This window comes from Gekko japonicus, unplaced genomic scaffold, assembly GCF_001447785.1.
Source record: "Gekko japonicus isolate JY-2015 unplaced genomic scaffold, Gekko_japonicus_V1.1 scaffold85, whole genome shotgun sequence".
Taxonomy (NCBI): domain Eukaryota; kingdom Metazoa; phylum Chordata; class Lepidosauria; order Squamata; family Gekkonidae; genus Gekko; species Gekko japonicus.
Genome location: NW_015167531.1, coordinates 491,146 through 510,707, shown reverse-complemented (window position 1 = coordinate 510,707; position 19,562 = coordinate 491,146). Strand labels below are relative to the sequence as shown.

Genomic DNA, 19,562 nt, shown 5'->3' with positions numbered 1-19,562 from the left:
TGGTGGGTAAGCAGCTGATGGTCGACCATGTCGAACGCCGCCAACAGGTCTAACGACAGCAGCACCGCCATCCCGCCCCGATCCAGATGCCTCCGGAGGTCATCTGTGAGGGCGACCAGTGCTGTCTCCGTCCCGTGACCAGGAAGGAAGCCGGACTGGAAGGGATCCAGCGTTTTAGAGTTGTAGTGTCTTATGGTGTTTTAATCCTCCATCTTGCCTTCTTCCTCTGAACTTGTTATATCTAAAGGCAAATTATTTTAAATGATGAAACAAATTAGTTACAGAATATCCTCTGTCCCTGTCCATTATCCTTTGAACATCCATGCCCTCTTGGGCAACTCTGAACAACAGCCACTGCCTAGCAACTGATGCTTCATGAATCTGACTAGGTGACTGGGTTGCACCAGAGATCAGGAAATTATTTATTTCCCCCTACTCTTTGGCTCCTAGAAAATCTTTTAGCAAGTTTTTAAAATATTTTTTACACTTTACTCATGGTCTAAGTCAGGAAAAAAACACTCAAGTTAATTGAAACAAACACTATTTGGATTAAAAATAATTCGTTGGTGTCTACTTTTATTTTTTCTTGTTAGCATATACACTCATGCATGAAGGAAGTTGACATAACTGTGTACCCCTCCCTTTCAGGAGGAATCAGATTACTGCTACAGTTTTGGAGGAAGAAGCCCCCAACAACAGTGTGTCTTGGGATTTTGTTGATCCGGTCCAAAGAGTCTGCTGTTCTTGTTCCAGGTGTGTACAAAAAAAGAACAATATTAGCATCATTTGCATTGTCAGGGCACAGGTGCCATCAAAAATGCCACCCATGGGTGGAATTCTGAACATACTGGCATTTTACATAGTTTATGTACAGCAAAACTGGCTGTGCTGCTGTTGTGTTAGTCATAAAGTGTGTTACAAAAGTCTGCGTCCAGAGCCGTCATAATTTCTCAGACGGTGTTGAAGTTTTTATTATTATTATTGTTGTTGTTTGTTCTATTCACAAAATTATTCCACCTTTCTGCTTTTACAGGGGCCACCAAGGTTGCCAACAATTTTGAACATACAAGATAAGATTACATTATAAAATTATTTATCAACCCTTCTCCACAACATGTATCATTAAAACAATTTTATAAAGTGTTTAAAAACAAAGTTAAAACACATGTAAAACAGTTAAAATATATACAAAACATAAGAACATTGTTTAGGGAAGAGGGATCGTTGAAGGAATGCCATACAAAACAAAAGTGTCGCCAGAACATCCACAACTCCTGCTTTTCTGGCTGCTGATACCAGACCTTTTGAGAGAGCCTGTGCATAGTGGAGGAGTAGGATATGAACCACTGGGCACACTTTTTTAGAATCCAGGTCTGCTAGACTTCTAGTCTTTGGACATAATGCTGGGATAGGGCCTATGCAAATAGAGTGCAATGCACATAGGCCCAATTTGTTCACTTGTTAAAGTCATATGGATCAGGGCTAAGCAGATTGGACACAATGTTAGTTACAGTGCTTGGATAGTAGATAGGCTAGAAGAAGGACAAGTCAAAATGATATGGTCCTGCTAACACACATCCCATGGACTATGTCTACTTGTGAAAACTGACCCATCACAAAGCGGTAGCTATGGCGGGATATCAGCTCCTCTCTGTACCCATTGTACTTTTTGTCTTTATGGAAGACATGCAAGACTGTGGCATGAAATTGATTATTAGTTTCTGGGCACTGCATTTGTGGTAGTGGGATGTGGAAGTGAGTAAGCACTTCTATAATCATGCCCGTAGCTACAGTGGGGCATCTGGGGGCTAGCCCCCCTGACTTGCTGGCAAGGCCCCCTGACTTCCCATCCAGACCAGGGTGTTACAGCCTTCTCCCCTGGATTAATTTGATTAGTCAGTGCCCCCTAAGAAATTTAAATGCCCCCTGACTTAAAAAATCCTGGCTACGGACCTGTGTATAATATAGATAGAGGCCATCTCTGTCCTGCAATGTGAAAGGAGTGTGAGCCCTCTGAGCCAGTCCTGAGCAACAGTAACTGTTCTGGATCACTTGTAGTCAGTCACAAGCTCTGGCACAGCTGTCCTTGAAAAAGAGCAGTTTCTGTCAGAGCTCTCTCAGGCCCACCTACCTCACAGGGTGTCTGTTGTGGGGAGGGGAAGGGAAAGGAGTTTGTAAGCCGCTCTGAGACGCCTTTGGGTAGTGAAGGGCGGGGTATAAATCCAGTCTCTTCCTCCTCCTCTTCTTTTTCTCTAGCTGAGTGAGAGAGTGGAAATTGCAGCTTTTATTTAAAGCTCAGATGAGCCGCTTCTAAAACCTTTGACCAGAAGAGACTTTTCCAATTAAAACAGCCTTGCAAATAAGCTCACAAAAGTTACTATCACCCTCATTTATGTTTAATCATAGCCAGAAAGGAAAGAAGCTTGTTTTTATCCACTTTACAAAAGCTTTGTTCAGGGGAGAGTGGTTATTTTTAAGTCTTGAGTTAAAAAAACAGAAAGAAAATGTGGCTGCTTTGCTACATTTGAAAGGTTACTTCTATTTGAGTCTGAGAAGGAATTGGGGTTTCCAGGGGTATTGTCATATGCATGAACCACTTGCCCTTTTTATTTCCACAACCCCCTCAGCAAAGACTTCCTGATTACTTTTTCAGGCACAAACTTCTCAAGCAACGTTGTGCTGTGGGTTCCAGTCGCCCACCAACGATATCACAGCCAGGATTTGGTGCAGGATCCTTGTCCTCTGCCTCCTTGCCACCTCCTGCCTCTAAGCACAAAACCACTGAGAGGCAGGAGAAATCAGAAAAACTTCAAAAGAGATCACTGCTGCCGTTTCACCATCGTCCCTCTGTCACCGAAGAGCTGTGTATGGATCAGGACCCATCAGGACAGAAGTTGGCCTTGGCAGGGATGGACCCTTCCTTGGAAGCCTCTAACAGCAGGAAATATGAGAAACCACTCTGTCTGCCTCCAAGGCACCCAAGCAAACCAACAAATTTGAATCCTATGGATTCCCCCCATTCTCCCACGTCTCCTCTGCCTCCCACACTTAGCCCCCAGCCAAGAGGACAAGAAACGGATAGTTTAGATCTTCCATCAGTTCCTGTGAATCCAGCCCTCTACAGCAGTGGATTAGAACTTCAGCCAATGGCCAGTGCAGAGGACAGGACAGTTCTTGTAGGCCAGAGGCTGCCTCTGATGGCAGAAGTTAGTGAGACAGCTTTATACTGTGGCGTCTTACCCAACCAAGAGTCATCAACTAAGTGGCAGGGGTATGTTCTTCCCCCAAATGATGATTCAGAGTTCAGGCCACCAGAGCTCCAGTGTGAAAGATATGACAGCAAGATGGATACAGTCTCTGACAGCACTGCACTGAAAAGGTAACACAATCTCTAAGACTATTGAATGTCTCAAATGATGCTGAGATTTTTTTTTTGTCTACTATAATTTCCCAGGTTAAATTTTGCTCTTAAGGTAAATTATGTCAAGCAGGAACATGGGAAGGCAATGGACTTTAGAATCACTTCCAGAATGGTCTCCCAACCCACAGTAGGTGGGTGTTCTTTAGGCCTGTGCAGATTTTTCTCAAATATGCATGCACTGGGGTACTGTTATCTTGCCCTTCCCCACCTGGAGGAAAATGAGGATGGGGTAGGGCTGTGAGATCTGGATACCTTTATAGAAGTCTCAGAGTCAGATATAAATTTTGAGTCTTGTCATATTAGTTTTGTCTTCCATAGGATTGAGTCTTGCAAGAATACACTATGTTTTCAAAATTAAAAAAAAAATCAACACACTCAAAGTTTTGCTATGGTGGGAATAGTGGGAGTGATGCACAGTTGGGGGAGAAGACCTAGATCATTTGAACCATGATACGATACCTGACTACATGAGCTTTTAAGTCTTGTCTTCAGATTATCACATGGTGCTGAGACCAAAAGCATAGTCTGTAAAATACCATTTGAAATGTTGATTCTTGTTTTATGTTGAACTACTGAAAATAACTGTTTCACTTTGAAGATTGCATCAATATCTCCCTCTTAAGGCTAGTAGGAAATGCTGTATTTTTAACAAGAGAAAAGAGAAAAAGCTTTTGGGTATAACTTTAGAAGAAGCTTGGTGAAACTTTGTCAGTTCATAGGCTTTCAGACAGTATCACTCGTATGGGAGAGTTACATCTTCCTGTGGAATTGTATAGGCTTTTTAATATAAGACTAAATTTGAAAGAACCTTTGCTTATGTATAGATGTGAATTAGTTCAGATGATTTAGTGTGGGGGAAAGTGCTTCTTGTTCCACAAATATTTAGGAGGGTGTATTCAATAAAGGCCAGGAGGAGTTACAAGTGATTATAGGTGATGTGTTTGTATTGCAACTACTATGGATCAATATAACATTTGTATAGCGTTACTAGTCTTACTACCAATATCACTTTTATTGTGTATAGAGCCACAGTAAGACTCCCAGTTTGGATTCAGTTATTTCTCTGCAACAGTTATTCCTTTATGCATTAGAAAAAAATATGGAGCACTACCAGGGACGGGAGCCATGTTGCTGATCCATGTAGGCATCTCTTTGGTAATGCCTTGGATCTCCCTGTAAACAGAGCTAAAAGCCTTCGACAACATTTGGTGCTAAGATCCTCATCAGGATGTTCAGAGTAACCGTCCCTTACCTCCTGAGCCAAGCTAGGCCTTATAGATTATGTGTGGCTGCCAACTACAAAACATCTCTTCCTTTTCCTCCTGCACTAATGTCTTGTTCTGCAAAATAATCCAATATGTTGCCATTCTCCATTGGGTACTGTTTGCTGGGAGGAGGGTGCAGAAGCGTACAGTCCTGTGATGACGCACATTTTATATAACTGGATGTTACTGAGGAGGAGAGGAAGAGGAAGGTGTGGTGCTGCTGTTTTAGGTGACAGTTCTGTGCCTTTCTATAATGTCTAGTAGTTCTTTGTGGTGTCTGTGCAGTCCCATATATGTGTTCTGCTGTAGTGTAGACTAGGAATGGGCATGAACTGGTTCACGAGCCAAAATTTGGCATGAACCTTGTCCAGTTCAGTGCCCCCAAACCGATGTTTGGGGAAGGCGCCTTCCCCAAATATTTACCGGATTTAGTCCAGTTCGGTTCAGCTGTTCAGGTCATTAAAACTTCAACCTATGCGGGTCCACAGCTGACAGGCGCACTCACCCCACTGTTAGGTTGAAATGTCTGCAAGCCATTTCACTGGTTGGTTTCACTCCACCCTGCTTCGAAGCAGGAGGAAGTAAAACCGACCTGTGAAATCTGCCAGCCATTTAGCCCTTCCTGGGCGATCCCCCTCTGTTTCTCCTGGCCGTGGCAAGCCATGGCTGGCAGAAAGGGGGATCCAAAGTTGCCAGTTCAGTTCTGGGCCTTTTGGCTTGGTTCAGGGGCTTCCCCAAACCGATGTTTTGTGTTCATGCCCATCTCTGGTGTAGACCCCATCTGTGTTACTGTACAGATGGTTACTCTTTAAAGCACCAGTTAGAAGTAGGCCATCTGTTCAGTCTCCTCCCCTCTTTTCTGGCTTAAAACATATTTTGTGCATGAGAAGGGCAGAGACCCTTCTCCTCCCCCCCTTTTCTGGCTTAAAACGTACTTTGTGCATGAGAAGGGCAGAGACCAGGTCATGGGGGAAGCCAGAGAACCGCATCCTCAAATTGTATATGACTATCAATATTTATGTCAATTATACAAGCATCCCTATAGACAATGCAAGAGAGAAAAAGAGGTCTCTTGTCTGACACACCCATGAAACCTTGTAGCTCTCAGGCCAAAGGAAATAGTTGTAAGCCTGGGATTAAAGATGATTATGTGGATTCTGAAGAAAAGGTTGTTGCTTTAAATTGGTGTCCCTGAGGGTAAGATGTGATTATACAAGGATACAACAAATACTTTATTGGCAGCTCTAGGAAGTAAACACTGTGAATCCACTCCTCAGGTCCTGGCTGAGCAGGCTTTCATAGGCTCAAGAATGATAATCACTTAATTTCAAGGGGCAAAGAGGGGGTGGGGAAGCAGGTGGGGATTATGCATTGCTACAAGAGAGACAGTGATGGCCAGAAGAGAATTTTACAGCAGAGAGATTTGCAACAGAGCAGATCTTAAAGCCAAGTTCAAGATAATTACTGGTTAAGTCAGTCCAAAGGTAGAGGCTGAAGAAGGAAGTTAGGGAAAGAAGGTGGGAGGCAGCAAGCCCAAAGAACTTGTTTTCAGGAATGTTGGTCAGTATGGAGAAGGGTAGGAATATTGTGTTGTGCACTAAGCATCAAGGTTTGGTATAGAAGATGAAAGGGGATAGACAATGCAGAGTTGATGTTATTACTGTTTATAACTTGACTGTTGTAGCGGCATCCTCAGTATGGCTACTTGTCTTAGAAATCTTAGGCTTGTTAGATTCCACTTATATTAAGGTTGGCTGTCGTTGCTGGGAACAATGACTTTGTATATGGATACTGGATTTGATTACTTCAATTCACCATGGCCTCTGGTTCCAAAAGATTTCCTGGTTTCCATGTGGCCATGTGTTCAGTGGGTTCAGTTACTTATACCACTTGCTTCTTTGTAGGGCTGGCCATCATTTGAGCAGTTTAAAATGTAAGTGTGTGTGTGTGTGGCCTGACAATGTAAATAATGTCTTAGGAAAAAATGCTTTCATTATCAGCATATTTAATACTTATAATAATTACAAAAACAAATCAGCTCTGTTTTGTAAACTAATCATACTAGCTAATAAGCGTAATAAACTGATTTATAAAAATAACATTACATTAAAACAAATAAAGCAAAGTAGCATCTATTGAAAGCTGGTTTCTGAAGGGCTTATGCAAAGCAGGGAGCAGGCCATTCCTTCCAGTTTGATGTAGATGGCTAATTGGAGCAGCAGTGCTGCTAGGTCTGTCTTTGACCTGCCACAGGGTTAGGAGGCAAAGAGCTGTTCTGGCCGACATAATGAAGTCATAATATATAAATTGCATCATAATATATAAACTGCCATCTCTGTAGTGGCATTTTTGGTTTTGTGCTTTATCTGACAATATATATCCCAGTTAAGTAGTAAGTGGTCAGTTGAGAGATCAATTAATAAAATTTGAGTGGACAGTTGACTTGGGTGCTGCAGTTTTTAACTTATTGGAACAGAAGTGTGGGGTCTATTTGCAAAATCTTCTGCAGATTAGTAGGGGTTTTTTTTTCCTTTCAAAAAAATACCCAATGAGTTACTCAAACTGTAGATTTCAAGGGAAAGTTAAATCTTCTGCAGATTAGTAGGGGTTTTTTTCCTTTCAAAAAATACCCAATGAGTTACTAAAACTGTAGATTTCAAGGGAAAGTTGCTAAAATTTCTGCATGTATCATATGAAAAGTTGGGTGCAAATTTTCTGGTGTGTGGATAATTGCTTTACGTTGCTGTTTTCATCCTAAAGGTAGTATTAGTTATTTCAACAATTTATGGAGTACTGCTGTTGAATAAAGATACATTTAAGGAAAGTGTATCAGCTGTTTCCTGAGGTTAACCAGAACGTTCAGTTTTCAGTAGTATCTACATTTGTGGCTTTAGAAACAGCTGCTGATGGGTGATTTAACTATTCATCTAGAAATGAGCCAAAACAAAAAATGAGATACTTTAGTTATCAGTGGAAGAGGTCACAAAATTTGCAGAATTGTAGGGAGAGTTAAATTATACTCTGTGAAGGATGACTGGTGTACAAAATGCAGCCTGAAAACTAGATAGCATTTTTGCAGAATTCTGAGTAGGGGTCTGAGCAGAAAATAGGAGGCCTCCATTCTGAAAGTATTGTCCAAATTGGGAATGGACCCATTCAACATTGCCAAAATTGTATGATAGATTATAGATTGTATGATAGATTATAGATTGCAGTCCTCTTGTTGCATGCCAATTGTCCTTCAGCATGCCAATTGTAAGCCACACTTAAAAACTTCGGTTGTCATGGAGAAGTCTATAAGCCTTTACATCATTGTTCCTGTGATGTAAAATAATGTCCATCTGGTACCATCTTTCCTCTGGCGCCCATTATTGCAAATTCTATGGTGTACTAAAATGTTGCTGATTTTGCTAATCTGTGATGCACCTGTAAATTTCTACTTTCTTTTGGCCCAGAATGTCAGTCTGCCAAGCAGCCAGCAAATATTTAATATTGGTGGGAGTTTAGGCATGCAGTACTAGAAAAATGCTTTGTTTCAATTGTATAGTGTCAGAAAAGGAGATTATGTTGGCTATTTTTCTATAAGAAAAATCTATAAATCTGCAGGACAGACTTCACTGAATTTTTTCCTATTTCCTTTTTCCAGGCTCTTAGCACAACCTAATAAACGGTTTAAAATCTTGGAAGAAACTCCCCCAGTGTCAGCAATGAATTACCTTGACTCCTTACCTCTGATACAGCAGCCTGGCGAATGCTTGGGAGATGTCAGTGATCCATACACATTTCAGGATGGTGACATCAAATACAGCTTCACTGGCACTAAAAAATGCAAACTTGGGACTGAGAGAGACTCTCTGAAGAAGAACAAGGTACCTTCTTTTTAGAATAATTTTATTTATTTGGAAATGTTTCCTTTTTTACTGCCACTCAGGACTCTCAAAGTAGTTTAGGTTCTATGAAGAAAGCACTTACAGAATAGTGCAGTGTTTCCCAACTTGTGGATTGGGACCCAAAAGTGAGTCATGAAGCCTCTGAAAGTGCCGTTCCCTAAAGGTTGCCCCAGTGCTCTTTTTTGTATCTTGGAAACCAAGATCTGACCCTAGAAACAGTACCTTCCATGTCATACATTAGCTGGTATTTTTCCTTCACTGCATACACATGTTGAGCAAGTAAAATGTGTTCTGATAGTCACTAGAGTGAGTTTCTTAGAATTTTAGGGGGGCGGGTTAGAGGGAGTAATTGAGAAGGAGGATACCCCTCTGGGATTGGGGGGGGGGAGGTGGGCTTTTAGAAGTGGGCACTTCAGTAGTTAGGAATATAGAGAGCAGGTTCTGTTACAGATGTTTTGGCTGCATGGTGACTTTTCTGCCTGGTGTGAAGGTTGTGGACATCACACATTGTCTAGATAGCTTGATAGTGCTGGGTGAAGTTAGCATAGTGCACATTGGCCCCAGTGACATTTGGGTAATGTGTTGTGTGATCCTGGAGATCTGGATATGTAGCTACCATTTATATTGGCACTTACTGATAACCTTGCAGCTCTGGAAAGGAGTGATTCTTTCACATTTGTTTAAACCTTTCTCTTCTACAAGCACTGATTTGAGTAAATACAGCTTTAAAGTAAGATTTTGAAAAGGCCACAGTCTCTTGTTGTTTCCTAATATTAATCATAGGGCCATTTCACACTGGATGTGAGGAATGTTTTCTATGTGGCTTTTGTTACTTTTTGGAGAAGTGTTGAGTATATTGGCCATTCGAAGCAAGCATAGGGCAGAAGTATTCAAACTACAAACACACCTTCCTTTTCTTAAACCTTTATCCTGGATATCCCAACCTTTGATACAAATAGCATTGCGTTCTCTGTATTTTCAGTCGGAAGATGGAACTGTAACTAAGGAGATTTCTGCATCCGGTCATTCCACTACCATGCCAGATGGGAAAGATGCAATGTCCATTTTCAGTTCTGCTCCTAAAACAGGTACATGAAAATCTCTTTGACACTTCCTGGAAAGAATACTAGAGGAAATCTCATCAAGATTCATTGCCATAAACTTTGCTATGAACTGATGAAAAGAAAACTGGGAACTATAATGATGCTATTCAGCATCTGAATATATTATTCTACTCACCCATCCAAAGTCATCTCATTTCAGTGGAGGCTCGTATTATTTCTAGTATAAACGTCTTAACACTTGACTTACTTTCTGATGTTTACTTGCCATTTAATTTGGTGTGCCTTTCATGTTTTTGCCCTAGTCCTGAAGCCCTTAAGTTTCCCCCTCCCCTTTTCTCTCCTAGACACCCGGCAAGATAATGCAGCAGGCCGAGCTGGTTCTGGTAGCCTCACACAAGTAACAGACTTGGCCCCATCACTACATGATTTAGACAACCTCTTTGATAATTCAGATGAAGATGAGCCTGGGGTAAGTGTGTGATAAGTGAAGCTGTGCTGTGTGTACTTTGTGCCTCTGTGACTTCAGAATAATATCTGATTTCTTTGGGGGAGTGGCAGGCTTCATTTCTTCCTTCTTGATATTGTCCCAGGGAATTAATTAAGCAAGAAACTGTGTAAGGAGCATCACACAACTTCCCTTCCTCTGATCTCAAAGGAGGCTTCTATAAGAGGAATGTTCCGTCTGATATAACTGATAGCTTAGTCCTTTTTGTGATCATAAACTAGGTTTTGTACTCAACAATGGTGCCTGTGATAGCAGAAGCGTTATATTGTTTGCTGCAATTTCTGATTATCAGATAACAAAATTGGCATGTTGTGGTGCCAAAGTCATGAAAATTAACTGTGCACTTAATTAATTTATAAAAGGATATATAGACCTTTTAAATATTGGAATAAACAAGAACAAGTAAATGACTTTCATTATTGTTCCCCAATGACAATTTTTCCATTAAAACAAAAATGGCTATGGCTGGATACTGTTGTCTATTCAGGAATCAAAGACTATCACATTTTCAGTATTGGGATGAGTTCTGAAATTCATGCTGTAGTCAAGTTAACACCTTAATTTTTTTTGGAAGATTTATTTATTTATTTAACTCCTATATCTAGGCTGTATCACCTGCACTGCGATCATCAAAAATCCCTGCTGTGGGAACTGAAGAAAGCCCTCTGGGTAAGGATGGCAGAACAGCAGTTCCTTATCCACCAAGTAAGTAGCAGAGTACGACAACAGCTTTGTACCCAGATTTGGTCAATTGCTAGAGTTTCCCCTTCTATAGGATTGACTAAAACGAGAGAGTAAAAACCAAGATGTGAATTTGTATAGTATCTTTCATCCCAAAATTGGCTATAGACAGGTAAAATTCAGTCTGTGAATTAAAATGTAATTAAATAATCTCATGGGGGGCTTCTTGATGAGGTCTCAATCGAAGCAAGATGGCTTTTGGTTTCTGACTGCGATGAAAGTTGGTAGCTGGTTGGAGGAGGGAAAGCTGGTCACTGAAAGCCATCTTATAAAAGAAATGCTTTGCAAATATGCATTAATCTGTTAATCTGAGTTGTAATTGGGTGATCTGGGATGATTTTCTTACTGTCTTCTCTCTGATTCGGAACCCAAAATAAGTTTTTGCTGTTGAAGTAGAATCTGCTTCTGTATTCCTAGTATAGGCTGAGCAGCCGCTCCTCTTCCATACCAGTGTTCACAAAAATCATCATTGGTTTATTAGCTGCTCTGTTGGGGCAGAGTATTGCTACCCAAATATGATTGTACAAGAACCGTGGGGGAAATGTAATTATTTTTAATTTGAGCTGTCTTCGTTTAGAAGCTATCAATTTACAAGTGGAGGTGGAATTTACTCTTTGAAATGGAAGCCAATAGTGTCTAATTGAAACTGTATTATATATCTTCAACAAATCTGTAGAGCAAAAGAGAAGTTAAGGCTGAGAATACAACTGTTGGTTCTTAGTATGCCTTTAAACAGCTTTGGTGAATTCAAAGGACATTTAGGTTGTGTGAAGGTTCTGGTAGCCTCACACAAGTCTTGTGCATATTTGTGTAGATTTCAATGTCATTCTTTTCTATCTGGGCAGAACCTCCAGGGAATTGGAGTTTTGTTTCAGATTTGCAGATCCCCCCCCATGTACATGATATGCTTTAGAATGTTTTATGTGTATTTGGAAATAGTATTTTGTGTGATACTAACAGATGTCATTGTGAATTACAAGATTCTTAGCTTCAGAGGGAAAGGTACTGTGGCTACTCTAAGCAGAAATCTCACTCCACTGTAAATCATTCTTGAATGTTATCTCATTAACTCTGGCTGGTAATGAGAACAAATTGAGGGGAAAAACCATGGTGTCACAAGAATGAGTCAGAGAGTTTTATGGACCCATAAAAGCAGTGCTGATTTACTCAAATGCAGAACTATGAAGTACACAGAGATTGGATTTTGACAGTTTTAGTAGATCTATAGCTTCCTAAAATATGCAAGGCTTTCTCAAGCATGACACATATGAAAATGAATAATAATACCCAGTCAGATCTGTGGGTTTATTTAATTAAACATTTTTCTTCTTTTTTATGACACTGCATTGCAGAATTTTTTTAAAAAATAAGGGGGACCCCCCAAAAATGGTATATTGTGGAGCAGCTTGGGAAGAGTTAAACAGATGGGGCTTGGCCCATGGTGTTACCTTTAGATGGAGCAATTTCTGTTTAAGATGTGGAAAAAGAAAAGATGGGAGGAATGGGAGGAGAGAGATGTCAGACTCGAAAGCAGAACCTGTCTTTTTCGTAGCGCATGCTGTGATGAGTTAGAAATCTAATCTTTCTGTAAAGGCTTTTCCATTAGATTGTTGCTCCAGAAACCCCCAGGTTATTGTCACTGAGAAAGTACAAGGACATCAGATGTGAGCTGCATACTTCACATCCTACATGCTGGGTAGGGGTGTCTCAGTGGCAGTTTTGCTGCTAAGCTGGCTCAGATTGGTTGTGGGGCCTGCAGGAGAGAGATATGATAGAGTTGCTTCTGTACTTCTAATGTGTGTGTTCAAGTAAGGTTTATAGAGTTATGCTACGTCACCAACAGCCATTGCCTCCATTGCCAGCTGTGACTGAGAATTCAGTCATGATTGGAAGCCCTGCTTATTTATGTGGCTCACCTGAACAGTACCTTAGAGAATGCAAATTCCTGCTGTTTACCTTGATCCATTCCTTTGAGTGCCTCCCACCCTTGTCTTCCTGGAGTGGTGGGATCCTTTAAGGTTTAGAGGTCTCTGCCAGTGAGATTTGGCTGGTAAGGCTTGGAGATTAGATCCCAGCCTGGTTCTTCTCACTCTCGTGCCTGTGGAGCAGAGTGATGCCAATGAGAGGACCAGTATAAACAAGCTGCATTGTTTTAGCAAATAGCAACAGAAAGGATGTTTCTTTTGCCTTTGCAGTCACAAGAGTACATACTTTTCTTTAACTGCTCATGTGATCAACTGTTAAAATGAATGGTGCTTTTTTGGTACTTGTGTCTTACATATTTGTTTCTGTAGTGTATTTTTTCCCCTTTCTGAATATTTTTATTATGAATTTCTTATGACCTATAAAATATTTTTATAAATAAGGAGCACTGGAAAATTATGCATACAGGCGTATTAATTGATGATAGCGTCTGCTCAAACGCACTCTTTTAAAATCCTTGGTGCATATTGTTACCACTTATTTGAAAGCTGACCCCGTTAAGGAAATAAATAAATAAATAAATATGCTTAATAAATGTCCGTTGGGGGGGGGGAATCATTTTTGCGAGTTAGAGGGTAACGATAGGGTTTATAGAGCAATTTCTTCTGATGCTTGGCTGCTCTCTCAGAGATGCCTTGAGGCAAAATTTCTAATTACCAAACTCCATTTGAATAGTAGGAATAGCTTTCTTTTGTAGTCTTCCTAAATTGGGTTATGAGGCTGATTAGATAGGGAATTTCACAGGTTTTTAATCCAAGGCAGCACTTGCAGCATTTGTCTAGCTTTGGAAGAAATTTAACTTCTGTAATTCCCCCACCCCCAATAAGATTTGGGGGTAAAGTTGTAGAGGCACAGTTCACTGCTTTGCCTGTTCTGCTGTGCAAGCTTATTTTAAAAGTAATGGATGTGAATTGTAACAAGTGCCTGAAGGATTTTGCATGAATGGGCGTAATCTTCGTGGGGGCGGCGGGGCTTCAGCCCCCACCGAACTTTTCAGGAAGGTGCTCAGCCTCCCCCGGGAGCCACCCTTGCTCCTAGCACAGCAATGCCTCTGGCCCAGCCCCAGTCCCCCCCCCCCCGGGAAATTGGAAAGTCTACACTGAAGGGTCTCCTGGTACGTTTTGTGACGTATTACTTGTTTATGGTGCAGAGCACTGGAGCACTCAGAAGGACTTTTCCTTAGCTGCTGCTGCTGCTGCTTACTGTGGTGTTTTGAGTTTGCTTTTAAAAAGTATTTCCCTGTGCCTGTAAGGATGCAGCTGGGAGCACATGCCACTGCTTGAACTGAGCCCTAGACGTGAGCACTGTCTGTGAGATTTTGCTCTTACAGGCTACAACTCATTAGTGAGGCAAAATCTGAAACTGGCAACAAGCCTGCCTTTTTTTGCTGTCTCTGTTTAGCCTTGTATTTTTCTTTTCTGTTAATTATCTTTTGAACATCTTGGAAGGTTGAGTTTTGCAAGGCCTAAGACTGGACTGTCTGTTTCAGCTGTGGCAGATCTGCAGAGGATGTTTCCGACACCACCATCCTTGGAGCAACATCCTGCTTTCTCCCCTGTGATGAGCTACAAAGATGGTATCAGTTCAGAAACAGCTACTACCTTGGGGATGATGGAAAGTCCTGTGGTCAACATGGTTACAAATCAGCTCACAGAGTTTAAGATGGAGGTAGAAGATGGGTTAGGCAGCCCTAAGCCTGAAGAAATTAAGGTAAAGCCAGTGTAAATTCTGTATCAAGAAATCCCTATCCCAAAGAGTTACTGTAGAGTATCCTCATGAAATACATCATTACTTTAAACAGAACTAGTGTCTTATGGCAAGATATAATAATCAGACTTTAAATTACAGTATTTCAGCATTATCTTGCAGCTATGAATTGACATGGCTACTCTTGTACTCTAGCATCTGTAAAATTAAATATAGGTGTTGTATACTTTATTCTGTAACTTGATGACTGATTCACTCATTATCCTCTTAATAAAGAATTATGTGTAATGGACTGAGTTCAAGTATCACACCAAGCCATGGTTAGGGAAGCTTGTATGGTTTAACATGATAACTGAATTAGCATTGGCTGACCAACCAGAATGAGAAAATGTGTCTGAAGTAGGTTTGTAATCCATGGTTTGTGCTAATTATTGCATAAAGGTGTGCGTCAGCAATCCCTGGTCCTTTCAGGTGCCGGGGGTGGGGGGCTGCCAGGGTAATGGAACTGAATGATTGGGTCAGCAGCTGATTTTGGTGTCCATATTTCCTATTGAGGGGAGTTTAATATACCCCCTGCTAAGGCAGCTGTCATGTCATGTTTCATCCTGTGCTGTATGACTCTGGATTACAGGGTACAGAAAGAGGGAGCTAGAGAGAGGGCCATTGTGTTTGCCTGCAGCCCCACATTTTAGGCAATACCTATTTCCACACTTACTTCCTAGAAAACACGAGTGCCCAAGTGAAAATGTCTAGTGGTTGGCTGATTTCAGACAAGAAAGGTCACCTGAAGTTTTTGTTTTATAAGAAATGCAGTTGACCAGGACAACTTTGTTAACCAACAGTGCAATTTGTTTGGCACTGCAGGATTTCTCCTATGTGCACAAAGTTCCGATCTTTCAGCCTTTTATGGGCTCCTCCATGTTTGCTCCATTGAAAATGCTCCCAAGCCAGTGCCTGATACCTCTGAAGACTTCAGAGGCCTGTGTCTATCGGCCTTCCTGGGCAATTCCTCCAAAAATCGAACAACTTCCTTTACCGCCTACAGCTGCTTTCATCAGAGATGGTTACAAGTAAGTACAGCAGTGGAAACGGGGAATTGGTTTGTATGTCTTGTAAATTTGCATAGGGAAGCGAGTGTCCTCATTCACTGATGTGCGTATTCACTTTATGCCTTTTCTGTCTGTCTCAAGATATGACAGAGTTCCATCCATTGTGGGATGGAGACGGGACTACTTAGAATTGCCAGCTGATAAACTTGCTAAAATTGTTAGATGTAGTTTTTGTACCTAGAATACTTCAATTAAACTCTTACTGTAAAGAATGTGGTGGGATCACTCTCCACTTCTGTTCTCCACAAACAATATCAACATAATTAATTGCTTGCGGCTGACCATCAGGCTTTAAATACTCTCTCTCTCTCTCTCTCTCTCTCTCTCTCTCTTTGAAGGTGCCAATGGACTCAAACTTTGTCCTAAATTCAATGTCTCTCTCTCCCTCACACACACACACACACACACGCAAGCAAGCAAGCAAGCAAGCAAGCAAGCAAGCAAGCAAGCACGCACACATACAACATCCCCAGTTATAGCACTTAGCTTTCTACAAATAGGGACTGGCCTTTCCAAAACTCTCCTCAGAGCAGAGAGTGCTTGCCTGGCTGTCCTCGTATAGTCTTGCACTGTGTTCCCTGAGTAGACACAGAGATTAGGGCATGGCTAATCTCTCCTGCCCTCTCTTAACCTGTCTCTTTCTTTTCATCCTTTCATTTGTGGCATTGTAGCCACACTCAAGTTGTGTTTTCCTTGGTTTGCTTGAAAGTAGGTTGTTGAGAATGCTTCACTCTGGGTCACTTGAATCATTTTGGGCTCCAATAGTGATTGCATCCCATTCCTGTCCTTGGAATCAAGTCCAAATGATGTCACCTCAAGGCTCCCCAGGAAGCAGAGATACCCAATGGCAGAGTAACTATGAATCTGGCAGTATGGGGAAGAAGCTGCTTACTCAGCTGTTCATCTCAAAACCATGTAATTTAAAAAGAGCAGTTTTATTTTTAAGTACATTATTTTCATAACTTCATAGAGTCACCAAAGTATGACTAACTGGTACTGTTGACATTAGACAAACTTAGTATGTTTGAGAGTATTATTAAAATATTTGTTGAAATAAATATTTTAGCATTGTAGCTGGTAGGAAAAAAAACCTTCCTTCAATCCTGATGGATTGTTTCTCTCCTAACTTTCTTTTTCAGCTTGGTGCTTCTTCCCACTTCTGATAAAACAATCTGTCATCTCGCTCTGCCTAATCTTGCCAACTCTGAAGGGGGTGCCAGTATATTAACTGAAAATTAATTGCAACCCAGTTTAGCTCTTTACATGAAACTCAACCCCCAGTGGCTGATCTTGAAGCACAGCAAGGATTGAAACTATTAAATGTATAAAGCCCTTTAAAAGCTAATATATAGTGTAGGGTTCTCCTGTAGCAGTGAATTAATTTTAGAGAGAGGAAGCAGCTTGTATCTTTATATCAGTCCTTTTATATCAGTCACTTTCCAGCTCTAAAGTATCTTGCAGTGCTCTCAAAGGAATTGCACAAAAGAATCGTGAAGCCCTTGACACTGCCTAGGCAGCAATTTAATTCCCAGTTTTCTGTAATAGTAACTGCTTCCCCAGGCCTGAGCTGATTATTAATTGCAGGTATTTATTGGGATAAAAATCTTTTATTTCTAATGTAATCCAATTAGAACACAGACTGTTACTGCAGGCTTCTGCCCAAGAGGTGATTGCTAATCAAGATTTCTAGGTCACCTTTTGTAAGGCACTTACTGTGCCTTGGCCTCCTTTCTGAACCTGCGGACTGCTCTTTTCGCTTCTGCTGGCTGGCACTCTAGTCTGTTAGAGATAACAAGAAAATTATTCTGGAGAATCAGGTTTCACTGCATTTCCTTTTCAAATGGCTGGCAAAATGGGAGATCAAAATGAATATTTAAACCTTCACATTAACTGAAAAGGAATGTAGAGGTATTTAGGAAAAAAGCCCTGCAGGTTTCCACTTCATCATCAAGGGAGTGATTGCAGTTAGGAGCACATTTTAAGAAAAGTGTTTTTATTAGCAATGCAAGTAGGACTAATTATGGAGATCTTTACCCACATTGCCCTTTCTGTGAAATTCCATGACAATATGATCTGAGTATGCTATCTGAAAGTTGCTGCGGTGTTCTAACTACAGAGATTGAACAGATAGTGGAATGATATGAAATGCCTTTACAGGTGCTGGCCTACCCACCCCTCCCAGCAGTTGTGGCACAAACAGATGTATCACCAATTAACAATTGCTTGGCTAAAAGGCATGACAGTTTCTGTATTTCAGTTGGTAGGGTCAGGTTAAATTGCTGTAGGTACAAATCAATAAACGCATTGTACCCATCTGGAAATATAAGCACCTTAAATCCTAATATTCCTAAAAAAATTAAAGTGTATCTATTTGTAGGTGTCCCATGGTAGATTTCTTTAGAATTCTGTTGTTTCTTCAGATTTTTGCAATGTGGACACTGACTTGATTTCAGACACAATGCAAGGTTTGGTAGTTTACTACCTCTTTCCTGCACTGTTAGTACAAACTTGCTCAACCTGGTTAAGATCTGATATGATGTACAGATGTCTTTATATTACTTGGGGGACTTCTGGTAAGAATACTTTTGTCTACTTCCCTTTTAGGCTAACACTCTGTGAAGAAATAATAAAGCCAATCAGTTGAGTTTTTTGTTTGTTTTGCTTATCTCCTTGCAGTAATGTGCCCAGTGTCGGGAGCCTAGCAGATCAAGACTATCTTCAAATGAACACTCCCCAGATGAGCACTCCTGTGACGCTAAATAGCACTGCCCCAGCTAGCAACAGTGGAGCAGGAGTATTGCCTTCTCCTGCCACGCCTCGCTTCTCCGTCCCTACGCCACGTACACCCAGGACCCCAAGGACTCCTAGAGGTGGGGGCACTGCTAGTGGGCAAGGATCTGTAAAATATGACAGCACAGACCAAGGGTCACCAGCCTCTACACCCTCCACGACCCGGCCTCTCAATTCTGTGGAGCCAGCCACTGTCCAACCAATTTTGGAAGCTCACAGTTTGTACGTCACACTCATTCTTTCAGATTCTGTGCTGAATATCTTTAAAGACAGCAACTTTGACAGCTGCTGCATTTGTGCTTGCAACATGAATATTAAAGGTGCAGATGTGGGGCTGTATATCCCAGATTCGTCTAACGAGGACCAGTATCGGTGCACTTGTGGATTTAGTGCAATTATGAACCGCAAACTAGGGTACAACTCTGGGTTGTTTATTGAGGATGAATTGGATATTTTTGGCAGGACTTCAGACATCGGCCAAGTTGCAGAGAGGAGGCTGATGATGTGTCAGACCACCTTGATTCCTCAGCCAGGAGAGGGATCCAAAAGGGCTCATGATCTCCCAATGAGCCTCCTCCTCCTCCTCCTCCAGAATCAGCATACCCAGCCTTTCACCTCGCTTAGCTACTTGGACTACATGTCTGCCAGCAGCCGGCAGGCGCTCTCTTACACAAATTGGAGTTACGACAGAGTTCAGGCAGAAAGCAATGACTCCTGGATGGAGTGCTTCAATGCCCTAGAGCAAGGCAGGCAGTATGTGGATAATCCTACAGGCGGTAAAGTGGATGAAGCCCTCGTCAGAAGTGCTACTGTTCACTCTTGGCCTCACAGTAATGGTACGGTTTTCTTTGTTTTCAAAAAACATGGCTATATGTGATGTACTTGCAAGTTTAAAGATATTTAACTGAAGCATATGTTGACAACACAAAATTCATGCAAGTATGGCTACGGGGGACTATAGATAAATTAGCATACTTTGTAATGAAAAGCATCCCAATGTCTGCTTGTTCATCAGTATTATTTATTTATCAGTGTCTTCATACTTGCAGCCATTTGCTGTGGAATTTGGGAGGGGAGGGCCTAGAGT

General features: G+C 41.3%; 1 protein-coding gene across 1 annotated transcript in view; it reads left to right on the top strand.

Annotated features, from left to right (window-relative positions):
* MED13L (mediator complex subunit 13-like) overlaps positions 1 to 19,562 on the top strand; it is a 238,311-nt gene that overhangs the window by 181,384 nt on the left and 37,365 nt on the right. The window contains exons 10-17 of the mRNA XM_015413416.1: positions 2,654 to 3,379; positions 8,333 to 8,555; positions 9,559 to 9,664; positions 9,985 to 10,109; positions 10,751 to 10,850; positions 14,359 to 14,579; positions 15,441 to 15,646; positions 18,362 to 19,311. Coding sequence (XP_015268902.1) covers positions 2,654 to 3,379; positions 8,333 to 8,555; positions 9,559 to 9,664; positions 9,985 to 10,109; positions 10,751 to 10,850; positions 14,359 to 14,579; positions 15,441 to 15,646; positions 18,362 to 19,311 — 2,657 coding nt within the window. The remainder of the gene's footprint in view (positions 1 to 2,653; positions 3,380 to 8,332; positions 8,556 to 9,558; positions 9,665 to 9,984; positions 10,110 to 10,750; positions 10,851 to 14,358; positions 14,580 to 15,440; positions 15,647 to 18,361; positions 19,312 to 19,562) is intronic.